Source organism: Cervus elaphus, chromosome 23 (assembly GCF_910594005.1).
Source record: "Cervus elaphus chromosome 23, mCerEla1.1, whole genome shotgun sequence".
NCBI lineage: Eukaryota > Metazoa > Chordata > Mammalia > Artiodactyla > Cervidae > Cervus > Cervus elaphus.
The window spans coordinates 7,203,074-7,225,076 of NC_057837.1; the positions used below are offsets into that span (position 1 = coordinate 7,203,074).

General features: G+C 37.2%; 1 protein-coding gene across 1 annotated transcript in view; it reads right to left on the minus strand.

The window, feature by feature from the left end:
• Nucleotides 1-814: 814 nt before the first annotated feature.
• The window catches only part of ESF1 (ESF1 nucleolar pre-rRNA processing protein homolog), a 52,417-nt gene continuing 31,228 nt past the window's right edge, over nucleotides 815-22,003 (minus strand). Inside the window, exons 10-14 of the mRNA XM_043883267.1 lie at nucleotides 16,560-16,681; nucleotides 13,632-13,719; nucleotides 5,068-5,150; nucleotides 3,518-3,664; nucleotides 815-1,618 (exon numbers count right to left, since the gene is read on the minus strand). Of these exons, the coding sequence (XP_043739202.1) occupies nucleotides 1,325-1,618; nucleotides 3,518-3,664; nucleotides 5,068-5,150; nucleotides 13,632-13,719; nucleotides 16,560-16,681 (734 nt within the window). The 3' untranslated portion in view covers nucleotides 815-1,324. The remainder of the gene's footprint in view (nucleotides 1,619-3,517; nucleotides 3,665-5,067; nucleotides 5,151-13,631; nucleotides 13,720-16,559; nucleotides 16,682-22,003) is intronic.

A 22,003-nucleotide genomic window follows, 5' to 3' on the forward strand; every position in this document is an offset into this window, starting at 1 on the left:
TTTAAAAGAAAAAAGCCTTTTTCCTTGCATAAATGAAATATATACAACTGTTTATAGACAATATTCAAAAATACATTAAGATTCATGATCTTTTGTGATGAGTATGTAAATACTGCTTTATTTGGCTGAACTACCTAACAATGTCAGCACTTCATGGTAAGAACACCATGCCCTGCACATACTCTGCATTTTTCTGTTATTATAAGCAATTTTAGATAGCTTCTTTTTTCCTTCCCCTTTCAGAGACTGTTTATTTGCCCTTATTATCTTGACATCATTCCGTGTCTCATATCCTTTTATTCTTGAAAACATATAGTACATTGGCGGGCTTGAGTTTTTGTACCGATAATGTAAGTTTACTGTTAATCAAAAACTTGGCCAAATTCCTACTGCCTTTTTTTCCCCCAAGTGATCATTTTGGGTTTTTTAATTTTCATTTACCTATATAGCACAACTACTTCTTCTAAGTGGTCAGTTAACAGTTTATAAAATCTAGACCAGATGAGATGGAGGAGTATTAAGGCCTCAAAGGTGTGTTTTAATTTAATTAAAAAATTAAGATTTCTTAAACTCCACAGCAGCATATCTACCATTCCAGGCATTTCAAAAATCTGAAGGGCAGACAGAAGGATTTCCTGTTACTATAATTAGAAAAATCATCACAGAGTTCACAAACATTTCAAATACAATTATGAGTAATGCAAACCTGGAACTGCCTTTTCATGGAGATGTACTCTTAAAGAGTTAGTTCGGTTTTTAGATAGTTTTCCAGAGAGTGGTTTATTCGAGGTGAATAAGATGAAATAAATCAGTGTACACAAAATAATAAAAACTTTTATTTATAAATTAATGAACTATAATAAACATGACCAAACAACAAAGAAAGTTACTAGCTTCTATTCATTATGGCTAGAAAAATAAATTACTTAAACAAATATCTAAATCTGCCTCCTGCTTCCAGAGAAATTAATGTATTGCATATACATATTTTCAAATTGTTCCCAACTCTTACTCCAACTCAAGACTTGGGTAGTACTCTATTTTTTACATAGGAATTGTAAACAGTCTTTAAAAAAGCTAACAGAGTAAAAAATATTAAAATTTTATAAACCTTATAGTCTGGATTGATTATGATTAATTTGTGGAAATATACAGTACAAATCTTTCAACCACCCACAATTAGGTCTGTTATACATGGAAAATAAATTTTATGACTGTCAGATTTTACTAATATTCTTGAAAGGTAGACTGTTCCCAATAAGTAATCCTTCCACCACTTCTGTATACTTTCTACATTCTCAATTCAAAAAGAAACAACAAACAATTATTTGACTTTTTGCTTTTTTCTTGCTTGAAACTGCTCTGTTTTGTTTTTTACAGATTTAATCAACATTGACAAGGCAGGATCAATGGATCTCTTGTGTGATTCCTTTTGAATTTCACTCTCCTTTTTCTTTACTGCCTGAGTAAGTTCTTGCTCTTTTTGTTCTCTTTGACGGGCTTTCTCCTCAAGGATTTTTTCCATAGCTTTTGTTTTCTTGAAATTAGGATCTGAAGGATCCAAATTGAACAAGTGGGAAGTATACATTGCCTGAAACCTTGCATCCTTAACATTGACCTGCAAACCCAAAAGGAAAGTATAAATACATAAAATTAGTAAACCTAATAAGACCAGAGTTCAAAAAGTCAGTGAACTGATGATAAAAAATACAAATGTATTTTGCATTGACTCATTAGAAAGCCATTCCTCCACAGATCTTCAATGGAGTTTTTAAGTTTATTCTTGAATCACATGTGCAGGGCACACTGTTCTTATCACACAATGACAATATCCTTGGAAGGGAATTATCACAGTCTATATAGACACAGTGGTCTGTTACTACTGCAGCCTCTTAGACTGTCTGCAGGAGTGAGCAAAGGAGCCACAGGCTCACCTATGCTTACGGTGTGAAATCTCTTTCTGGCTGAGATAATTAAGCCAGTGATGGTATCTCCCATTGGAATTTTAGGCGAAGTCACTGCCTTCTTAGTACAATAAATTTTTTTTTTCAACCTTGGTGCCAAAATGAGCAGCTACTGAAGAGTGAATCAAAACAGCAGATTTAAAGATCATAATGGGAAAGATGGTACCCCCAAGACTAAGATCTGACAGATACAAGCTTCAAATTTATCCTTTATCTTTCTACAAAAACACTGCATTCCCACATTTTAAGAGCATACTCTTAACTCCAGCCAGGCCTTCAAGTATTGCTGGGTACAGGAGTGACCAGACAGCAAGTGAGCATGACTCCCTCACTGCCACTCATCATTCCCCTGTGAAAAAGAGCCCACCCAGAGATGGACTGTAGAGTTATCTGTAGTAAGGACCACAGGCGTGATACTACTACCACACTCACGAGAAATGTTTTTATATGTGATGGTCATCATGCATAAGACACCATTTTCTGCATGATGATTAGTTATCATAATAGAATATTTGACTATAAATAATTCTCTGCTTTTAACTTTTTCTAAGAAAACTAATTTACCAAAAATTGATTCAGTGGAACAGCACCATACTTGGAGCTGACTTACAGAAACCAGAGTTACACAGTGGTCTCAAAGTCCCTCTCAATGCTGCTTAGAAGTTATTTGTGTGCTTATCTCAATTCTCTAAACAAATTCAAAATCTCTCCCATCTTCTTCGGAGTCTATTCTTCCATGCCAATGGATGGAAGTCATCAAATAGTTCCTGAGAGCAGTCTGTAAGTTTTCTGTACAGTGCTCAAACTCAAGCATGGGGACTGTGTAGCCACTAGAAATATGTACTTAGCAAAAAAGAGGGAAAAGAGGGAACAGTGGAAACAAGAGAGCAATTAAAACAGTGTGGCCTGGGACTTTCCCGGTGGTCCAGTGGTTAAGGAACTGACTGCCGACGCAGGAGATGTGGGTCTGACCCCTGGTAGAGGAAGACTTCACAAACTGGACAACTAATCCTACATGCCTCAACCGCCGAGCCCATGCACCCTAGAGCTCATGTTCCTCTGAGAAGCCATCACAACGAGAAGCCTGAGTGCCACAGCTACAGGGCAGCCCTGCTCACCAGAGCTAGAGAAAGCCTGTGCAGTGCAACAGAGAGCCCACGCAGCGAAACGCAGACCAGCGCAGCCAAAAACAAAAACATCGCACCCACGGCTCTGGCCCTTTCACAGAGTGTGATGTGAATCTGCTATTTCGTTGACAGGCTTAATGATGCAGAACTTTCCCAGTGTGAGCATCACACTGCATGTGATTCTAACGCTAAAAGCTACATATTTTGGTGCAACATAGCTACCAAAAGAGAAGCCTACTACTTCACCTGACGCTCAGAGAACCACCCTGGGGATGAACTGGTTATACTGGACTAAAAAGATGGTAGTTTTGGCTCTACAATGGGTCCTTCCTGAGCTCAAGGGGCCAAGCTCAATTTTTATCTAAAGAGCTGACTTTAGATTCAATGCCAGCTTTTAACAGCATAATGACTTCTGTCCCTGGTTACCTCAAAGTCATCCTCCAGTAATTCCTTCTTCTTCATGAGCTGTTTTTTCTTCTTTTTGCTCAGATTCTGGTGCTCCACAATCTTGTTATAATTGAAGTGTTTCTTGCTCTCTTCCTCCTCATCCATCACAAGCAAAGCCATTTCAGCCTGTGGAGAGAAAAAGAGAGTTCAGATAAACGACAGTGCTTTTCTCTCCTCAAACAGGGGTATGGAGCACAGAAATCCCCTCAGAAAAGGAGAAGCCCGTCATCAGTGCTCTGGGGTGACACCCGTCATCCACCACTGGCTGTGGATCACTGACCCATAAAGAAATCCACAGACTGCTGACAGCACAGGTATAATTTTTTGGAGCAACATCACTGACAACAGGAGAGGAGTGAACGCTTTATTTAAAAACCAGACCATATTTCACATTATGTAACTAATCAGTAGGTGGTAGAAACAAAAGTCCTCAAGTTCCCCAAATAAAAATTCCTCATTTTCACTTTGGTCTTTTTAAGCAGACACTAAATCTCGTAAACATGTAGTAGTTTGTGATACAGACTAGACTTTCCACACATGTGCTTTAGGAACAATGAACTCCTTTTTTCTTTTGCTGTTTTTGCCTCTACTTCTTCAATATTGATATATTTCTATGAAGGCAAGATCTTAGTATTTGCTTCTGAAATCTAATATAATGCCTGTTTCCACTCAACAGGTATTTTCTACTGACCACAAGATTAAATGTAAATCTTCAAGAATCAAGTAAACAACCATGCATGCTACAGAGAAAACAATCTTCCTCCACTACCCACTTGGACTGCTTTAATTTCCTCTCCTTTCCATGACTGGTACCTACAGCTGGCTTTCCTTTTAGAATAATTTCCTACAAACAAGGATTTTCTTTGTGTTCCTTAACTCTATGAACACTATTGCATATGCAATAAAAGATGCATTAAGATGCAGAGTTTAGGTGACCAGCCTGGCTCCCTCCTAGACAGTGCTGTGAACATCAGACTCAGGAATGCTGCTGACTCCAATGCCTGTCTCAGCAAAAACACGTACTACTTTGTGCTGTGGGTTATGATGAACTGCTTAAGGATAATATTCACTACACTTCCAAGAAAGGCTTTAATTCTGCACATTAATTTTCAATAATAAAAAGAGAGAAAGGAGCATTTAACAAACCATAAAGCAAACTCTATTACAGGACAGATTTAGACTGAATTAAAACCATGTCAATATTATTTTGAGGTTTTAATATTAGTATTTTTGTCTCTTATTGTCGGTTTTGTCCTTTATTGTCAGTTATAATAAGGGTTTTAAAAGATAAGATATTTTCCTCTTAATCACAAAGGGACATGCCTTGGGTGTGAGCTAAATTTTAACTCTGTACTTGGAGAAATGTTTGGTGAAAAGGAGATATTTTAAAATAATGCTGCTAAAATATTTATAAACTTCACTGTTAAAATCAGTTATTTTTTAATTAGACATACTGGAAACTCATATGGACACTTTCACTTGAAGTGTACATATCACTTGTCCATTAAACATGTAACCATGACCATTACCTTTTGTCTTTCTATTTCAGCTTCTTCCTCTGGAGATATGTCATCTTTTGCAGATTTTGTTGATTTTTTCTTTTCTTTTATACCTGGCACAACAAACCAACATAGAAGGGTTAAAAATTATGACTGTCACAAACAACAATTTGCTTATACTATTTATTTAAAAAATTTTGTTTATAACAAAAATGCAAGGTATCTAAGAAATAATCTTACCAATAAATATATAGAAACTAAAGAAACAAACAAAAAAAAGTATTACTGAGATGACTATGGGTATGAATAGAATAATAATGGTCTGGACATGATGAGTGAATATTATAAAAAAGGAATTTCTTCTTAAAGTAATGTATAATTCTACATCAATTAAAAAGAAAACTTGTAAGATCATTTTGGCAGAAATGGAATAAACACTAGATAGAATTCAGTATTCTCTCATATATACATTTAATAAAATTCTAAATAAAATTTTATTCAAGGAAATCTTTGCAAGGAATGAGATAGATCTGATTTACTAGTGATACAGTATGCTAAAGTGTACTACAAAGTGGAAAAAACCAAAAATGTTGTAACTATACAATGAGAAAAACAGAACAGTATGGCTTAGCATATAATAAAATGTAGCACCATACGTCACTGGAAAAAGAAGGGATTATTCAATAACTGGTGCTAGGCAACTTGCTCTATTCTGCAAAGTAATCCTGAGCGATGGCTGTGTGCATGTTGTGCTCAGTCACTCGTTCATGTCCAAGTCTGCGCAACCCCACTGACTGCAGCCCACCAGGCTCCTCTGTCCATGGGATTTCCCAGGCAAGAACACTGCAGTGGGTTGCCATTTCCTATTCCAGGGGATCTTCCCAACCTAGGAGCCATACGGCATAATGTACAGAAAAACAAAATGCAGATGTATTAAAGAGTTAAAACTAAAAAATAAACAAACAAAAAAACCTATGAAAAAATACAGGGGAACAGCTACCTGATCTTAAAGTAGAAGAAACGTTTTCTTAGAATAAGAACAATAGAAGAGATCAAAGAAAAAAAAAGTAATTTAAATATATAAACTCTTAAAACTCATCAGCAAATTGAAAAATTCATCTGTTTAGTGACAATTTGACAATAACTACCTGGAAGTAAAAGTTTAACAAAACCCTTTCTCCTTCTACAAAGACAAAGCTGATCTTTGTTTAACTTCCTGTTGTCTACTATTATTAGACAAAATTACTTATGGCAAAGGTGGCTCTTGATTAGAAAAACTTCCAAGGATGCAGGGACTTCTGGAGACCACAAGATGTCAGATGAGATGTTCCTGAAGGAGAGGTAGTAACCAATGGCGGTTAAGAGCACTTGAGTCTGGAGTGATTACCTTGGGTTTAAACTCTGGCTCAACTCCACTCAAGCTATAGCATTCATGTTTGTGTCCTCCTTTGTAAAGTGGGGCACCTACCATCTAGGGTTACTGTGAGGACTAAATAGATGTGAAGAGCTTAGTTAACATCAGGCACATGGTGCTATAAACTACCTGCTATTATTTGCTATTATTGTTATAACATTCTGGCTACATATATATGATGTTCTGGGTTCCTTGTGATCACACAGATGCTCTGTTTTATTCTTCTTTTTGTGTGTCTGTTAGGAAGAGTTCAAAGATAATTGGTGTCAAAGTATGAAGAACCAGTCTGAAGAAAGAGTAAGAAGCTTCAGAATCCACAAAGCCACCTTCCAGAATGTTATTACACCATGTCAACCTTCTCTGAGCTTCTGGACACTCTTATTTGTATTTGGATGAGCTCAGAGTTGTCCTTCCAATGCAAAGAAACCAGTGGTTACTACTTTAGAAAACAGTAACAATTTAATACTGCTACAGCACTTACTATGCATCAGGAAACAGTGCTATTTACTTCCTTTTACATATGAACTACTTTAATCCTCACAATAACACTATGAGGTAGATTCTGTTATTTATTACAATTTTCATTCTGTTGTTGACAAAACTGAAACAGAGAGAGACTGAGTAACTTGTCTCAAGCTGAGTAAGCAAAGGAACCATGATGCAAACCCTAGCACTCCAGTTCAGGCTCTGGTAACCCCCACACTCTACCCTGCGCTATCAAGTGTCAGTCTCCCTGGAGTAGTTCTTTCCATTTACAAAGCACTTTGTTGTGAAATAATAAATTTCAGAGAACATATCATGATGGCTGAATAACCATATCTAGTGACAGATAACAGGAAGTCAAGATAAGCTTTCTTTTTAAAAAATTTATTTATTTTTAATTGGAGGACAATTGCTTTATAATATTGTTTGGTTTCTGCCATACATCAACATAAATCAGCCATAGGAATACATATGTCCCCTCCCTCTTGAACCACTTTAGAAGCTGCCTTGCGGGCATTAGCCCTCTGCATGGGGGCAGCCCTTCTCGGCTGAGAGAAGATGACGGTGTATAAAGTGTGGCCAAGTTCACCCCTCACTGCTGCCAAGGCATCTGTCTGCACTTTCAAGAAGAAAACATTATTGTATGTAGTCCTTTCTCTAAGTGAGACAGTGTTCCTTATCTCAAATGTTTCTCAGGGAATGATATATCTGTTTTAAGATTATAGCCTTTTCTCTGCTGTAAAGTACATGCACGTACGTGTCACACACATATATAAAAGTATCATCAAGGTTCCACTTTCTTAGAGTCTGACCCCCACACCCTCAGTTTACCTCTGCTCCTATACTCTTAAGGCAAGAACTCCTTTTGAAGTGAACAGACAAGTGACATATGCAGAAGATCACGCTAGCACGGGGAAAAATCAGGCTGTCTATGATTAATACATGAAGGAGATAAAGATCTTCACATACAGCTGTGGGAAATCCTTTCAAAGAGCCCACAATGAACTCTTTCAGATTTTATAACAACCTGGTGAAAAGCCATAAAAATAAACTTGAAAGGAAGACTTCAGTAGGGAGGAAAAAAGTCTCCAAGATGGTTGGGAATAAAAATGGTATCTAATTTTAGTGTGATGAAAATTTCTTTGCTCAAGAAGAATTTACTGTGTGCTAAACTGACCTGTTTAGTCCGAAGATAAATAACGTGTAGAGACCCTTTCTGCACTGTTAACAAGACCGCAGTAAGCGGGCACATCTTTACTTATTCATTTATTTAAGAAAAAAAAAAAAAGCATTTTCCCTTTGGAAAGTTTTCAGACCTAACTTAGATGAAGACTACTGGGGAAATGAAAGTCCCTGTTCTGAAATGTTACCTTTATGATTTCATTTTCCATTACTTGTAAAGTCGAGGACTGTTCCTGTAAAAAAGTTCTCTCAGAGTGTTCAGTTGAGCACTTCTTGTGGGACAGCAGTTAAGAGAATGCACTGGAGGGCAGACTGGTCTCTGTATCTACCAGATGGGAGTGGTAAATCCCCTAATGATTCACACTTAGCAGCAAGCTCCTGCACCCAAGAGCGCTGACTCATAATCAGATACAAATATACCGCCTGTGTATCTTCCTCTGAACTAAGGCATTCAGCCTTGCCTGGAAAGCCAGCAAGTCCTTGTGTCCAGCTCTGACACATATGGGTCCTGGCTCTGGTCTTTACAATGCACGTGAAGAGTTACAAAATGCTTATAAAACCATTTGTAAACTGTAAAGTAACATATGAGTAGTATACTGTAAGTACTCAGCATACTGGCTGAATGAACCAAGTACGTATACTTTACTAGATTTTTTTTTTCCATCATGTTGTGTTGTCTGTGAGACCTTAGTTCCCCCTTAGTTCCCATCCAGGGATTGAACCTGTGCCCCCTGCACTGGAAATATGAAGTCTTAACCAACAGACTGCCAGGAAGTCTCACCTTATTAGGTTTTCTTGGTATTTTATCAAATATCTAAAGTTGTCAAGACAAAGGATACACTCTAATAGGGTATATTTACATGTGATATACTTTAATTCACTCCTACTTCTTAAAAAACAAAATCTTATTAGAGCTTATGCATTTAGATAGCAATAAGCACATTATCCCACCATCTCATTTCTACAAAAAAAAAAAAATGTTTTAACTCATTCTAGAAGTACATTTTCAAAACTCACATCTAATATTGAGTTTGCAGCTTAGAATAAAAATAGAAAGAATACAGCAAATTTAGAGTCTATAGGGAAGAAAGAGAAGGAAGAATTAAAAAAGATTTCTGGTACTCATATTGGCTCCTAACCCGAGCCAAATACCAGGTCTGGCATCAGTCAGGGAACTTGATTTCTCCATATTTTTTGAACAGTAAGTTAGCTCTGGGACTGCCTGGGGTAAAGCTGTTATAAATATACTGAAGTCCATCTGGCTTAGAATATCTCTGTCCTGCTCAACTGTGGGAACTGAACTATATACCCTTCCAAGCACAAACGCTTTTCCTATTTCACAAACGCTTTTCCTATTTCACAGCTGTTCCTTCTCAGTTTCTTAAACTTTCCTACCTCCCAGGTATACCGACTCCAGGATACGGTACTTTATGCAGGCTCTTGATTTCAGGGCCCAAACATGCATCTTCCTCTCTCACCAACACTTCCTACCTCTCGTTCTGTGGTTTGAAATACTATTTATAAGCTAACAATTCCTAAGTATATATTTGTAATTCAGCTGATCTCCAAGGCTCATATATAAATGTTAACCTAATCCCTCCATGTAGATATCTGATTGACATCTTAGACCAATTATATACTACTGATCCTTTCCTAAGATTCTCCTTAACTCAGCAAATAGAAGAACATTATCGCAGCCACAGGACTGGAAAAGGTCAGTTTTCATTCCAATCCCGAAGAATAGCAATGCCAAAGAAAGTTCAAACTATTGCACAACTGCACTCATTTCACATGCTAGAAAAATCATGCTCAAAATACTCCAAGTTAGGCTTCAACAGTACGTGAACCAAGAACTTCCAGATGTTCAAGGTGAATTTAGAAAAGGCAGAGGAACCAGAGATCAAATTGCCAACATCCGTTGGATCACAGGAAAAAGCAAGAGAATTTCATAAAAACACCTACTTCTGCTTCATTGACTATATTAAAGCCTTTGACTGTGTGGATCACAACAAACTCTGGAAAATTCTTAAAGAGATGGGAATACCAGACCACCTGACCTGCCTGCTGAGAAACCGGTATGCAGGTCAAGAACCAACAGTTAGAACCAGACATGGGACACGAAACTGGTTCCAAATTGGGAAAGGAGTGCATCAAGGCTGTATATTGTCACCCTGCTTATTTACCTTATATGCAAAGTACATCACGAGAAATACAGTGCTGGATGAAGCACAAGTTAAAATTAAGATTGCTGGGAGAAATATAATAACCTCAGATATGCAGATGACACCACCCTTATGGCAGAAAGCAAAGAGGGACCTAAGAGCCTCTTGATGAAGGTAAAAGAGGAGAGTGAAAAAGCTGTATTAAAACACAACATTCAAAAAACTAAGATCATAGCATCAGTCCCATCACTTCATGGCAAATAGATGGGGAAACAATGGAAACAGTGACAGACTATTTTCTGAGGCTCCAAAATCACTGCAGATAGTGACTGAAGCCATGAAATTAAAAGATGCTTGCTCCTTGGAAGAAAAGCTATGACAAACTTAGACAGCATATTAAAAAGCAGAGGTATCACTTTACTGACAAAGGTAGGTTTAGTCAAAGCTATGGTTTTCCAGTAGTCATGTGTGGATGAGAGAGTTGGACTATAAAGAAGGCTGAGTGCCAAAGAATTGATGCTTTTGAACTGTGGTGCTGGAGAAGACTCTAGAGTCTCTTGGACTGCAAGATCAAACCAGTCAACCCTAAAGCAAATCAACCCTGAAAATTCACTGGAAGGACTGATGCTGAAGCTGAAGCTCCAATGCTTTGGCCACCTGATGTGAAGAGCTGATTCACTGGAAAAGACCCTGATGCTGGGAAAGATTGAAGGCAGGAGGAGAAGGGGACAACAGAGGACGAGATAGTTGGATGGCATCACCAACTTAATAAACATGACCTTGAGCAAGCTCTGGGAGATGGTGAAGGACAGGGAAACCTGGCATGCTGCAGTCCATGGGGGGGCGGGGTCACAAAAAGTCGGACATGACTGAGTGACTAAACAACAACAATTGCAGAGATTCAAAACAAGAATCTAGGAGTCATGCTTTGAAAATATTACTAGTAAGCTGTGTAGACTAACCATCTTGTCTAGACCTCTGCAAAAGCCTGGTCTCCCAGCTCTCAGCATGCTTTCTTCAGTCTGTTCTCCACAGGACCCAGAGGAGAAGGCTTACATACACACCACACCATGTTAACATCCTTGCTTTAAGACCCGTTAGTGGCCTCCCACTGTCAGTGAGTAAAACCCAAATTTGTCGCTGCGACACAAGGCCGTGCCTCACACTAAACTGCCCTCTGCCCACGTTCCAGCCACAGTGGTGTCCTTCAATTCCACCACACATTCTTTCTCACCTCACGGCTGTTCTACCCACCTTCCCCTCATTTGCAGTGCTCTTTCCCCCAGCTCTCCGTGCCCGACTCCTCCTCATTCTGCAGGTCTCATCTCAAATGTTACCATCTCCAAGAAGCTTGCTTCACCCACCCTATATAAGAAAGCCACTCTCCTCCTTCTCTGGTACATGCTCTGTATTATCCTATTAGTTCCTTTAGAATACTGATCCTATTCTCATAACATTCTTATTTGTTACCTGTAAAGAATCTGCCTGCAGTGCAAGGGACCCAGGTTCAATCCCTGGGTTGGGAAGATCCCCTGGAGAAGGAAATGGCAACCCAGTAGCCTTACCTGGAAAATCCTATGGAAAGAGGAGCCTGGTGGGTTACAGTCCATGGGGTCACAGGAGTCGGACATGACTTGGTGACTAAACTGCCACTTCATGTCCTCCCTTCCCTAAAACCATAAACGCTGAGGGGTGTAACTTGGCTTGTATTATTAGTACTGCATCTCTAGCATACCACAGTGTTTAGCACCTGGCAGGCACTCAAAAATATTTATTGACAGAATGAATAAACAATATATGGTGAGACCATGTCTTGGTTTAATTTTTATGTAAATTTTTTAAAAAATCACTTTTTCCTTAAAAGAAAACAAGATATAAATTATTATTCCTAGGAACTATTCTGAAATCAAAAGTATATTGAAAACAAGCAAACTTTATCTGTATTTTCCTTTGGAACTTTTGATACTAACTTTAAAGAAAACTATTCACAATTTAATGTGCTGATTCCAAGAAACAAGTTACCCTAAGCCACCACGCTACATAACTTACTCTTTGAATTCTACTCTGAGTTCTGCAGTTTGACCAGATTTCACAAGCCAAATGAAGCACTTTGGAATGAGAACAAGGAAATGATAATGCTTCACATTTCTCCGTTATAAACTTGGTTTCCTGAAATGCGAGAATAAGGCTAAAATCCATCATCTTCTAGAAATGACTGCTCAGGTATGATAAGAAGAAGAAGATGCTAAGTTTCCATTCCCCTTTCCAATTCCTAAGAATCCCACATCCTATAATAGAGTTTATTCATCTTGATCCCCTTTTTCATCAATAAAACATCAGTACTACAAGGCTATAACAACCAGGAAATAATTTTGAGCAATTTTGACTTTCCTGTAGAGAACTATTCTGGCCCACTAGTCACAAGGGACGAGAAGCAGGGAAACTTCATAAAATCCTTCTTACAATGCCAGCTTGGAGTTGCTCCAGGAGCAAGCCTTTGGGGTTCATGTGTGTGGTATGCAGAGCAGGGAAGGGCAAAATGCATGAGAACAAATGGGAAAAGCTTACAGTGGTCCTGTACTGACTTGTCCAAGTATGGTCTGAACCTTACCATACATATTTATACACACACACTTTACATGGACGAAAAGGTAAGAATGAATGCATTCAGGAGAGAACTGACTGGTGCATGTGCAATGGAAACAAGGCTCCTTGGAAATTGGAAATCAGATACCTGAGAGTTTATTTAGGGATTCAAGGAAAAAGGGGAGGAAGCTGGCTTTTCAGCTACATGAAAGCTAATCATGAAGCAGAATAAATGAAATGGGATAAAATGAAACATAGATGCTGGGTCAACTGGAGCCAAAATGTTTTCCCACCATGTACACATGTTTCACACATGCAAGCCATGTAAAAATTTTAACATATCCACATGAACACAAATGGATTTATTCCATACTTCCAATTCTTCACAGAGTTTGCAAAGAGAGACCTGGAAAGGATGTGTTATATAAAAGCAGTGAAAGCACACAAAGATATGACTTCCTTTTTTCCTCATCCTTTTATAATCAATCTACCTAGAATCCAGAAAGGAATCCTCAGTAAACTGTGAAATTAATCATGTTCACCCAAAGCTTCCCATAATGAAATTACTTCTTGTACGTACAGGGGACATGCTGACCCTCCGATCTGACCAGTGGCTACATCTAACAGGACAAACTTGCTTATAAGCCACAAGGGGGCGACACAAATTCTAGGGGTTTCGAAAGAATGCATAGCTTACATTGTTTCTACCCATGTCACCTTTTTCGCTTTAGATTCCAACTGAAAATTACAAATATGGGTTGGCTTACCTATTTTTTTAGCTTCTTCAGCAAAGTATGGGTCATTCATATCAACATCAGAGGGAACATCATCTTCACTGGCCTCTTCAGCAAGAGCCTTAAAGATGAATATAAAAAATAAATACAGTTTATTGTAAGGACCAAGACAAATAAATGTGAAGAAAAACCTAATTTCTTTTAAACCAAACAATTCAATCTAAAATTAAACTAGTTTTCAAAAATGGCTAAGTTTACAAAATAACTTCTGATTAACTCTTTTGTTTGTTCAACAAATACTTAGGGAATACTTTCTAAATACAGGAACTATATAGGGCTTTTGAGAGAGACAACAGTTATCAGATATATGGTTTCTGTCTTCAAAAATTTTACAATCTATTAAAAGAAATTAGCCACATAAACAAAGGTATGGTGGTGGTTTAGTTGCTAAGTTGTGTCCGACTCTTTGCGATCCCATGGACGGTAGCCTGCCAGGCTCCTCTGTCCATGGGATTCTCCAGGCAAGAATACTGGAGTGGGTTGCCATTCCCTTCTCCAGGGGATCTTCCCGACCCAGAGATTGAACCTGGGTCTCCTGCATTGCAGGCAGATTCTTTACCGACTGAGCTATGAGGGAAGCCCCAAACAACAAAGGTATATAGTAGTAATAATTAAAGATAGGAAGTTCCAGAAGAGACAAAAATAAAACACATTTGAGGAAAAGAATGCTTTTAGATGGGTGATCAGTGAAGAGAGGTAGCCTTATCTCTCAGAAAATTGAGAAACGGCAGTGATTAACAGCAGCATGAAGTAGTGCACTGTGGAAGCCTGGTAGGCTGCAGTGCATGGGTCACAAAGAATCAGACATGACTTAGCGACTGAACAAGTACACTGTGGGTTATCTTTCAAATCATATTTAATGCAATTTATCTGCTGGTTAGTTAAAGAAAATGATTCTTTGTTATGAAATTTCAAAAATACAAAAGGAGTAAGGAAGGTATAATAAACCTCCTGTTCTCATCACCCAATTTCAACAATCACTTTGTTTTATCTATAATCCATTCACGAAAACTTCTGTACTAATTTTAAGCACATCAATCGGTTACATTTTCCCTAATCAAATTCAAACAGTTTACTAAATTAGTATATTTAAGTTAAAAAAAAATCAAGTCTATAAAGTAAACAGAATATATGCAAACTAAGATCAGACTAACCAGATGGAGTTTATCCCCAGGAATCTACAATATGAGTCATTTTAAGGAAAACATCTAGAATGCACATTGCTAAACATTATCCTACATGCTAAAGAAGACCCACCAAACCCTAAAGAATGTTCATTTTGGTATTACTATCCTTTTGAAGAACAAGGACTTCTAAGAATTTTTCACCAAATTATTATAATAGGTTTAGCAGCAATATGAAGTTTATAGCAAAGATTCTAAAATACTTATATATCTAACTACATCTTTATTTACATATTTTTATAAAACTGTTCTTTTAGATCTAAATTACAGCTATATCAACTATGGCAAATAAACATGTATTAATTTCTTCAGTAATAATCTCTCAGTATCAAACTGAAGTGACAAAGAGTTGGGGAAAAATATTTTTAACCTGAATTCTTCAGATTCTCCTGTATGTGGAGAATTTCATGAGATGGAAGAGATCTGCTGAATCACCAAGTCCAGCACTCAGTCTAGAACTGAGCACTCAACAAACCTATTTTTAATATCATTGATAAAATTAGTCCATTCTAAGCTCAATAAAAGCAAAAGGTAAAAGCACAAGGAAATATCAAAGTACCAACCAAATGAAAATTAAAAAAAACAGCTGCTAAATGTCTCACAGAAGAGTGACTACTTTATTGACCCCATGAAGACCCACTTCTAAGTCTTCCATTAAACTGATGGCTTAATAACTTGTGGAAATACTCTCTTTTAAAGATATTTTACTGCCTGGGAGAGGCAGAATATCAATGCAGGCAGGGCTCTGACTTCATTTCCTCATTTCCTCATTTTTCTATCCATTTCCAGAAACACTGAGTGTTAAGAAGAGTACAAAAATCAGCCCACTGCATCATTGCATTCCGTAGCCCTCTTTCAATACTGCAGTGCTCGTATCTACAGAGAGAAGCAGTGCAGTGCGGCAGAAGGAGCCCTGGGGCAAGAGACCTGGATTCCGGCATCAGCCCGGCAGTTAACGAGGTGCATATTCTCAGATGGATCACTTCATTTTCTACAACCATCAATATAAAACATCAGGGTTGGACTAAAAGAAATCATTTAAGATTCCTCAGGTTGTAAAGTTCTCTGACTAGTGATATAATCTTAAGATAATGAATGAACTGCTAGGATGCTGCATTTCACTGACAAGACAGAATATTTTTATTGGCAGGAACCCTAAGTGTCTCTGTTATTACTAAGGATTCTAACTCTGGAAAGATGTTATTTCTGAATCATGGGAGTCAAATCAGATTTTTCACAGACAACATATTAGCACAGACAAAATATCTTCAAAAAAGGGATCTAATGACAGTATGTTAAAAGATCTATATGCAAATATTGAAAAATTTCACAAAGACTGAAAAATGCATCTTGAGAAATATACAGAAAAAATTTCATTCATTCTGAAAATGTCTCTCTCTATATATATATCCCCAAGTAAAAATGCCTGTCTGTAGCTCTCTTTCTCACAAACACAGAAGAGAATCAAACTGTCTTACACCTAGAAATCACTGAACTATGCCTTTTATTGAGGTAGCACAATAAATGTAAAACACTAGTGCGCAGCGGTTACCATGGCTCTGGTCTTTCACAGGTTTTCTGCATCATTGTGTAACCCTGCAGAAAACATTTAACCTACCCCAGTGAGTGGATACGTATGAGACAATGGGTGCCAAGCACTGGCACCTTCTGATACTTAGTGGCTGTTCAATAATTATTCAATCATAATTATTGATACCTTTTGTTTCTTTTTCAGTCTTTTTTTCTCTTTCTTCTTCTCTAAAAATTGTTCCCAAGGGGTCAGTTTATCCTTTCCTTCCAATTTGTTTTTGACCATCTCTTCTGCACTTTCTTTAAGGCCTAAGGGAAAACACAAGTAGTTTAGTTTAAAATGTTGTATCTTCACTCACTTAAAAATGTAATTAACGAAAAAAGATTATTTTAATATATTTACTAGAGAAACAAAAAATGCAATACTCCAATGTCACAGAGTAACATAATATCAACCTACATCAAAGCTATTTACTAAAAACAAACAACTATAAACCTAACCAAACCAAAACAGATAAACAAACCAACTCAGCAGCTAAATATATGGTCAAGCTACTAAAGAAAACTCCTTTACTTAGGCTCAAACTTTATTTCTTGGTATGTAATTTAACCACTTGAGACTCGAAAGGTAACTGGTCTTTTAACACAGTTATGTCTACTTGCTTCTGTTGCCCAAGTAAAAGCTTATATTCCCTGGAAACTATAGGTGACCAACAAAAATTGATTAGTAAGGCCATCTCTGTGGAAATACCCCTGGAGGAAAGAATTCCTGTAATTTCTTCTCAAGGACTCATTCTGTGAGTGCACATCTTTAAGATCAAAAGGGCCATCAAGTTCAGATCCCACTTTGCACGGTTTACGTTCTTTCAGTGATGTTATTCGCTCTCATAGGGTTCTTGCTCCTTATATTCTGCGGTTCCTGAGATGTTTCTCGGTGGCTAATGCAATAACTAGAGAGGGGTGAGAAGAAAGAAAAAGCCCCAAGGCTGATCTATCAGTTCATGAAGACCTTACTACTGCCACAGTAAAGGAAATGTGAGGACTGTGTTATCACCTTTGATAAAACAAATGTTTATTTTGGAGTATTTTTGGGAGGTCATGTTCAGTTTGGAAAGAGGGGTCTTTAATATTCCAAAATGAATGGAATGATTCGAGAGATGAGGTCAATCCAGATCATCTTCCCAGATACATTCTAAATTCTAAGAAAGTCAAAACCATTCTAAGGATATAATTCCCTTCTTCCCTGATGAGTATACTGAGACTGAGGATATTCAGCAGCTTGCCTAAGAACACAGAATAAGGAAGCTATGTACCGTTAGACTTTTAACTCTTAATTATCCTCTATACTATTACCAGATACATCTGAAATGCTGGTTTGATCGAGAATAAAGAAATGCATAGTCCACAAATAAAATCTAAAGCTTTGGGTCTCAGGTTCCTTATCTGCAAAGTGAGGCTGGGCTGGATCAGAAGCATACAACTTCTTCCTCCCACATACACTGTTCTTCCTCTTAAAGAAAATATCTGGTAAAAGACCAAATGCACAAAAGAACTGAAAGTCATACTTTGGGTCCTAAGCCCCAAAGAAGAGCATGAAACAGCTGGAACAGATGATTTTCAAAGGTCCCCTCTGGCTTATAAACCAAGACTTAATTTCTAAATTTCTATAACTTAGAAAAGCATTAAGGTATAAGCATACTCAAGGTTACTCAGATTAGTTTTCATGATACACTACTGGTATGTCTGATTTATGACAATTCTCTCTGATTTATGGGATGCCAAATCATAAACCCAACTCTCAATTCAAAAATGTTTCTTGTAAGAAAAACACAGTTCACTTTACTAAGCAGTTTTCAGGAGAAATGTGAACTGTAGAAAACATGTCCAGATCTCTGACTGAATCAACAGATACATAGCACCTTAGGAAATGTAAACACTGGTACTCACTTGGGAGAAAGCAGCAAATCCTGACAAAACAAGTTGATTTCAAATAGGAAAATAAAATAATTCATATGTTATGCCTGTGGGTCAGCACACAGTCCAGTCTCAAATTCTAAATGCACAGTACTGTTATTAAATATGTTTAAATAATAATCTTTAAGGTATTCTACTACAGTTTCCTCAAACATGAAGAAAGATTTTACTACTCCAAAATACTAAATTAAGCAATATATTTAGAGTCCCCCCACCCCCACCCCACCAAAATGTATTCTCTGGTTAATTTTAATCCTTGAAACATAAACTCTACTCCTATCTTGGCACGATGTTAAGGAAGGTGTTTCTTTTACATGACTAGATCACTGGTTTAATGGGTCTCAATCTCTATGAACTACTCCAATGTGACGACTGGGTCCTGGCATTTTTGGGGGGACATGGATATCCTTATAGTTTGGTAAGAACTATGGAATCTCTCTCTGAAACACTGTGCTAGAAAAACTTGTCTACAATGTTCAGAAGTTTATAGATCTTCAACGCCCATTTCTGTGGAAGGACCCAAAAGGCCTCAGGCAAACAGTACTACGGGGCAACAGAGGTCTCGAGGAAGGCGGGAGTCTGTCTCCCAACTTCAAGACTTACTGGCCCTGACACTTGTAGGCGCTACATGAAGGTTTCTTATTTCAGTGTGACTGTCACTTTGGACCAGATAATTCTCTGTTGTGAAGGCCATCCTGTGCGCTGCTGGATGTTAAGCAATGTATCTGGTCTCTCTACACCAGCAGCCAGTAGCCCCAGCCACGAAAATCAAAAATTTCTCCAGAACTGCCATTGTCCTCTTGGGGAGAAAAAGCTCAACTCAGTGGTTCTGAGTTGAGAACTACTGTTATTGACAATGATTAAAGTCACTTCTGAAAAGAAGGGCTGTATTTCAATGTTTGTGTCACATAAACTATGAATTATTTTATTTGGTACTTGATTATAATAATGTCTTTCCTACTTTAGCAATTTCAACTGAGTATGCCTTTTCTTTCAACCAGAACAAAGGCAGCTAAAGTACCTTCTTTTGTATCCCATAATATTAAGCATAGCGCCAGACACATAGTAAGTACTTACTAAGCACTTAATTGATCTGTCTTGAAGAAAAAATTCTCATTTCAAGCCAAGTGTTTGATCTTTAATGTTTGGAACATAGTCTCTCCAACAGAAAATGAATCAAAACTTTAGGATCTAAATAAATGGCCTTCACCCCGAAACGGTTCATGCATTTTTTTTTTTTTTTTAAGGAGCTACAGCTCTAGAATAATTCATGAAATATCATTCTTGGGAAATATTTTCCTGGTATTTAGTTTGTTTGTAACAATAAAAAAATAGCATCTTTAGTTAAATCTAGTCTGAAATTTTTTGCCTGGCTCTCCCTTAATACACCAAAATAGTAGAAGGACAAACACGTTGCAATGAACTAATACACCGCCACGATAACTCAAAAATGCTTTGTTCTTGCTGTCATCATGAGGTCATTTAAATCTCTTGCCACAGATCACAGCTGTTTATATTCTAAATTCTTAAAAATATGCCCATCCCAGAAGCTTCTTGGCATAAGCACAAGAACATTCTTCAGACAGTTTTAGCCTCATTTGAGAGCAGCCACTATGTGACTGAAAAACAATTTCATTATAAATGTCTACTTTTATGCAAGTTTGTTTTTTTTAAAGTTTTAAGCATATAGTCAAGGGCTGTTGACTTAGTTAAAAATAACATTAATAATCCTACAAATAAGGGGTGAGAAGCTCTTTAAAACCAACTATGAACACAGATGACTCCATTTTAACAATAATTATTTAAGTGCAATTTATTCACAATTATTTTGGCAGTTTGCATACACACAAAAATACTTTCAAATATTCTTTCAAAAGCCACTAAAATAAGAATACACATTTCTTCTGACCTAGCTCATTTCAAATTTTGAAAAGTCTTCAAAGGGCAGGACATGAATAATAATTTATAATAACTCAACTAGGTACTATAGTTGGTTTTGTTTATAGAAATAGAATAAATATTTTAAGATTTCCGATATAGGCTGAAACTGGCACTTTTAAAAAATGTATGTGAGAACTCAGGATCCACTGAAAATATTTATGAACACTTATGGTTCAATCTTTATTTATGTATGGTGTATGTTTAAATGAGGCCATGGTAACACTCAATTCCAAAAGTAGCTTCTAAAATGTAGCTAACTACCATCACCAACTGAGCTCCCAACAAGGAATTCACTCTGGGTGTAAGGGCTTTTAGAGGAAAATAACCAACCATGACCTGAGGAACACGGACATCAAAAATATCCCTTCAAACTGGTCAGTTTTCTCCAACGGTAGGGGGAGAGAGATATTTACTTATCCTTCAAGTGTATCAGATATGCAAAACTACAAACCTTTGTAATGAGAAAGATAAAGATTTCAAGTGTTTTCAACTTGGTTCAAGATTTGCTTATCACAGGAATTTGTTTAGAACATTGTTCACAATTTGGTTCATAATCTGAACTTCTGTAACTCTTTTTCTCCTAAACTCTTATAGTATATTCTTTTATTCTGCTCTATTTAACACAGTTGCAACTTTACATTTATTTGTGTGATTTTTTTAAAAACTATTATTAATGGCTATCTCCCTTACTAGGTTGCAAGCTCCGTGACGGTAGAGGCTACAGCTTGCTTTTATTTTTACCCCAACAAAGGTAACCCTATGCTAGTGGAGGGCCTACTACATAGCACATGCTCTGTTGAATGAATGCAAATGCAATTGAAAGGATACATAAGTCAAATTTGTTCCCAACCTTACAGACAGGGAGCAATAATTCATGAAATTAAAAAGTAAAATAACAACTAGCCCTGGGAACAATAGTAAATAACAGAATTTAACAATCAGCCAGACAGAGCCAACAAAAGCTCTTTGTATGCACTTAACACTCTCAGAATACTGTTACATCTACTACATGGAAACAACACAGTTATAATAAAGATAAGAGAGTAGTATAAGTAAGCTATTTCGACTCGGAAGGCTTCTCATATAACACTTAATTCTGTTTCTCCTAAAAAAGTCAATGAGGTAGTCAAAGAAGACATTCCAAAATATGCACTAAATGAATAAATGTTAAGGCTTTTATTGTTGTTCATTGTCTAAAAGCCATTTCAGTGGGTAGCAACTGGTTTACATTTGCCTTGAATTTGAGCTTATCATCCTCTACCCTCTTCTGAAACCCCTTTTACTCTCCCATAGAAGGATGTCTTCCATTTGCAAGTATATTCATGTCACTGTGAACTGAGCTGTCCCTGCTTCTTAGAATCAAATGTTCTTACGAAGCTGACTTCAAATATAAGACATTTGGGCTTCATTAGGAAGCTATTGTTTCCTGTATTTGTCTGTACTTTATTTGTATGTTGTCTTTGCCTTTCAAGTAGCTTGTGATCACAATGTACATAATAGCAAGCTGTCCTTAATACTCACAGAGTAAAACTCTGGCCAAGTCTGATGAAGCCATTCTGCTCTTTAATTTGTGGCAAAGAAGACTGAAGAACTATTTTTCTATTGTCACTTTTTATACATAATGTTTACAGACAAGGTAGGAAATAAATGAAAACTTAAATGAATGGCTAAGACATAAGGAAGCTAAGGGAATTTTTTGGAATCTAGTCAAAATAA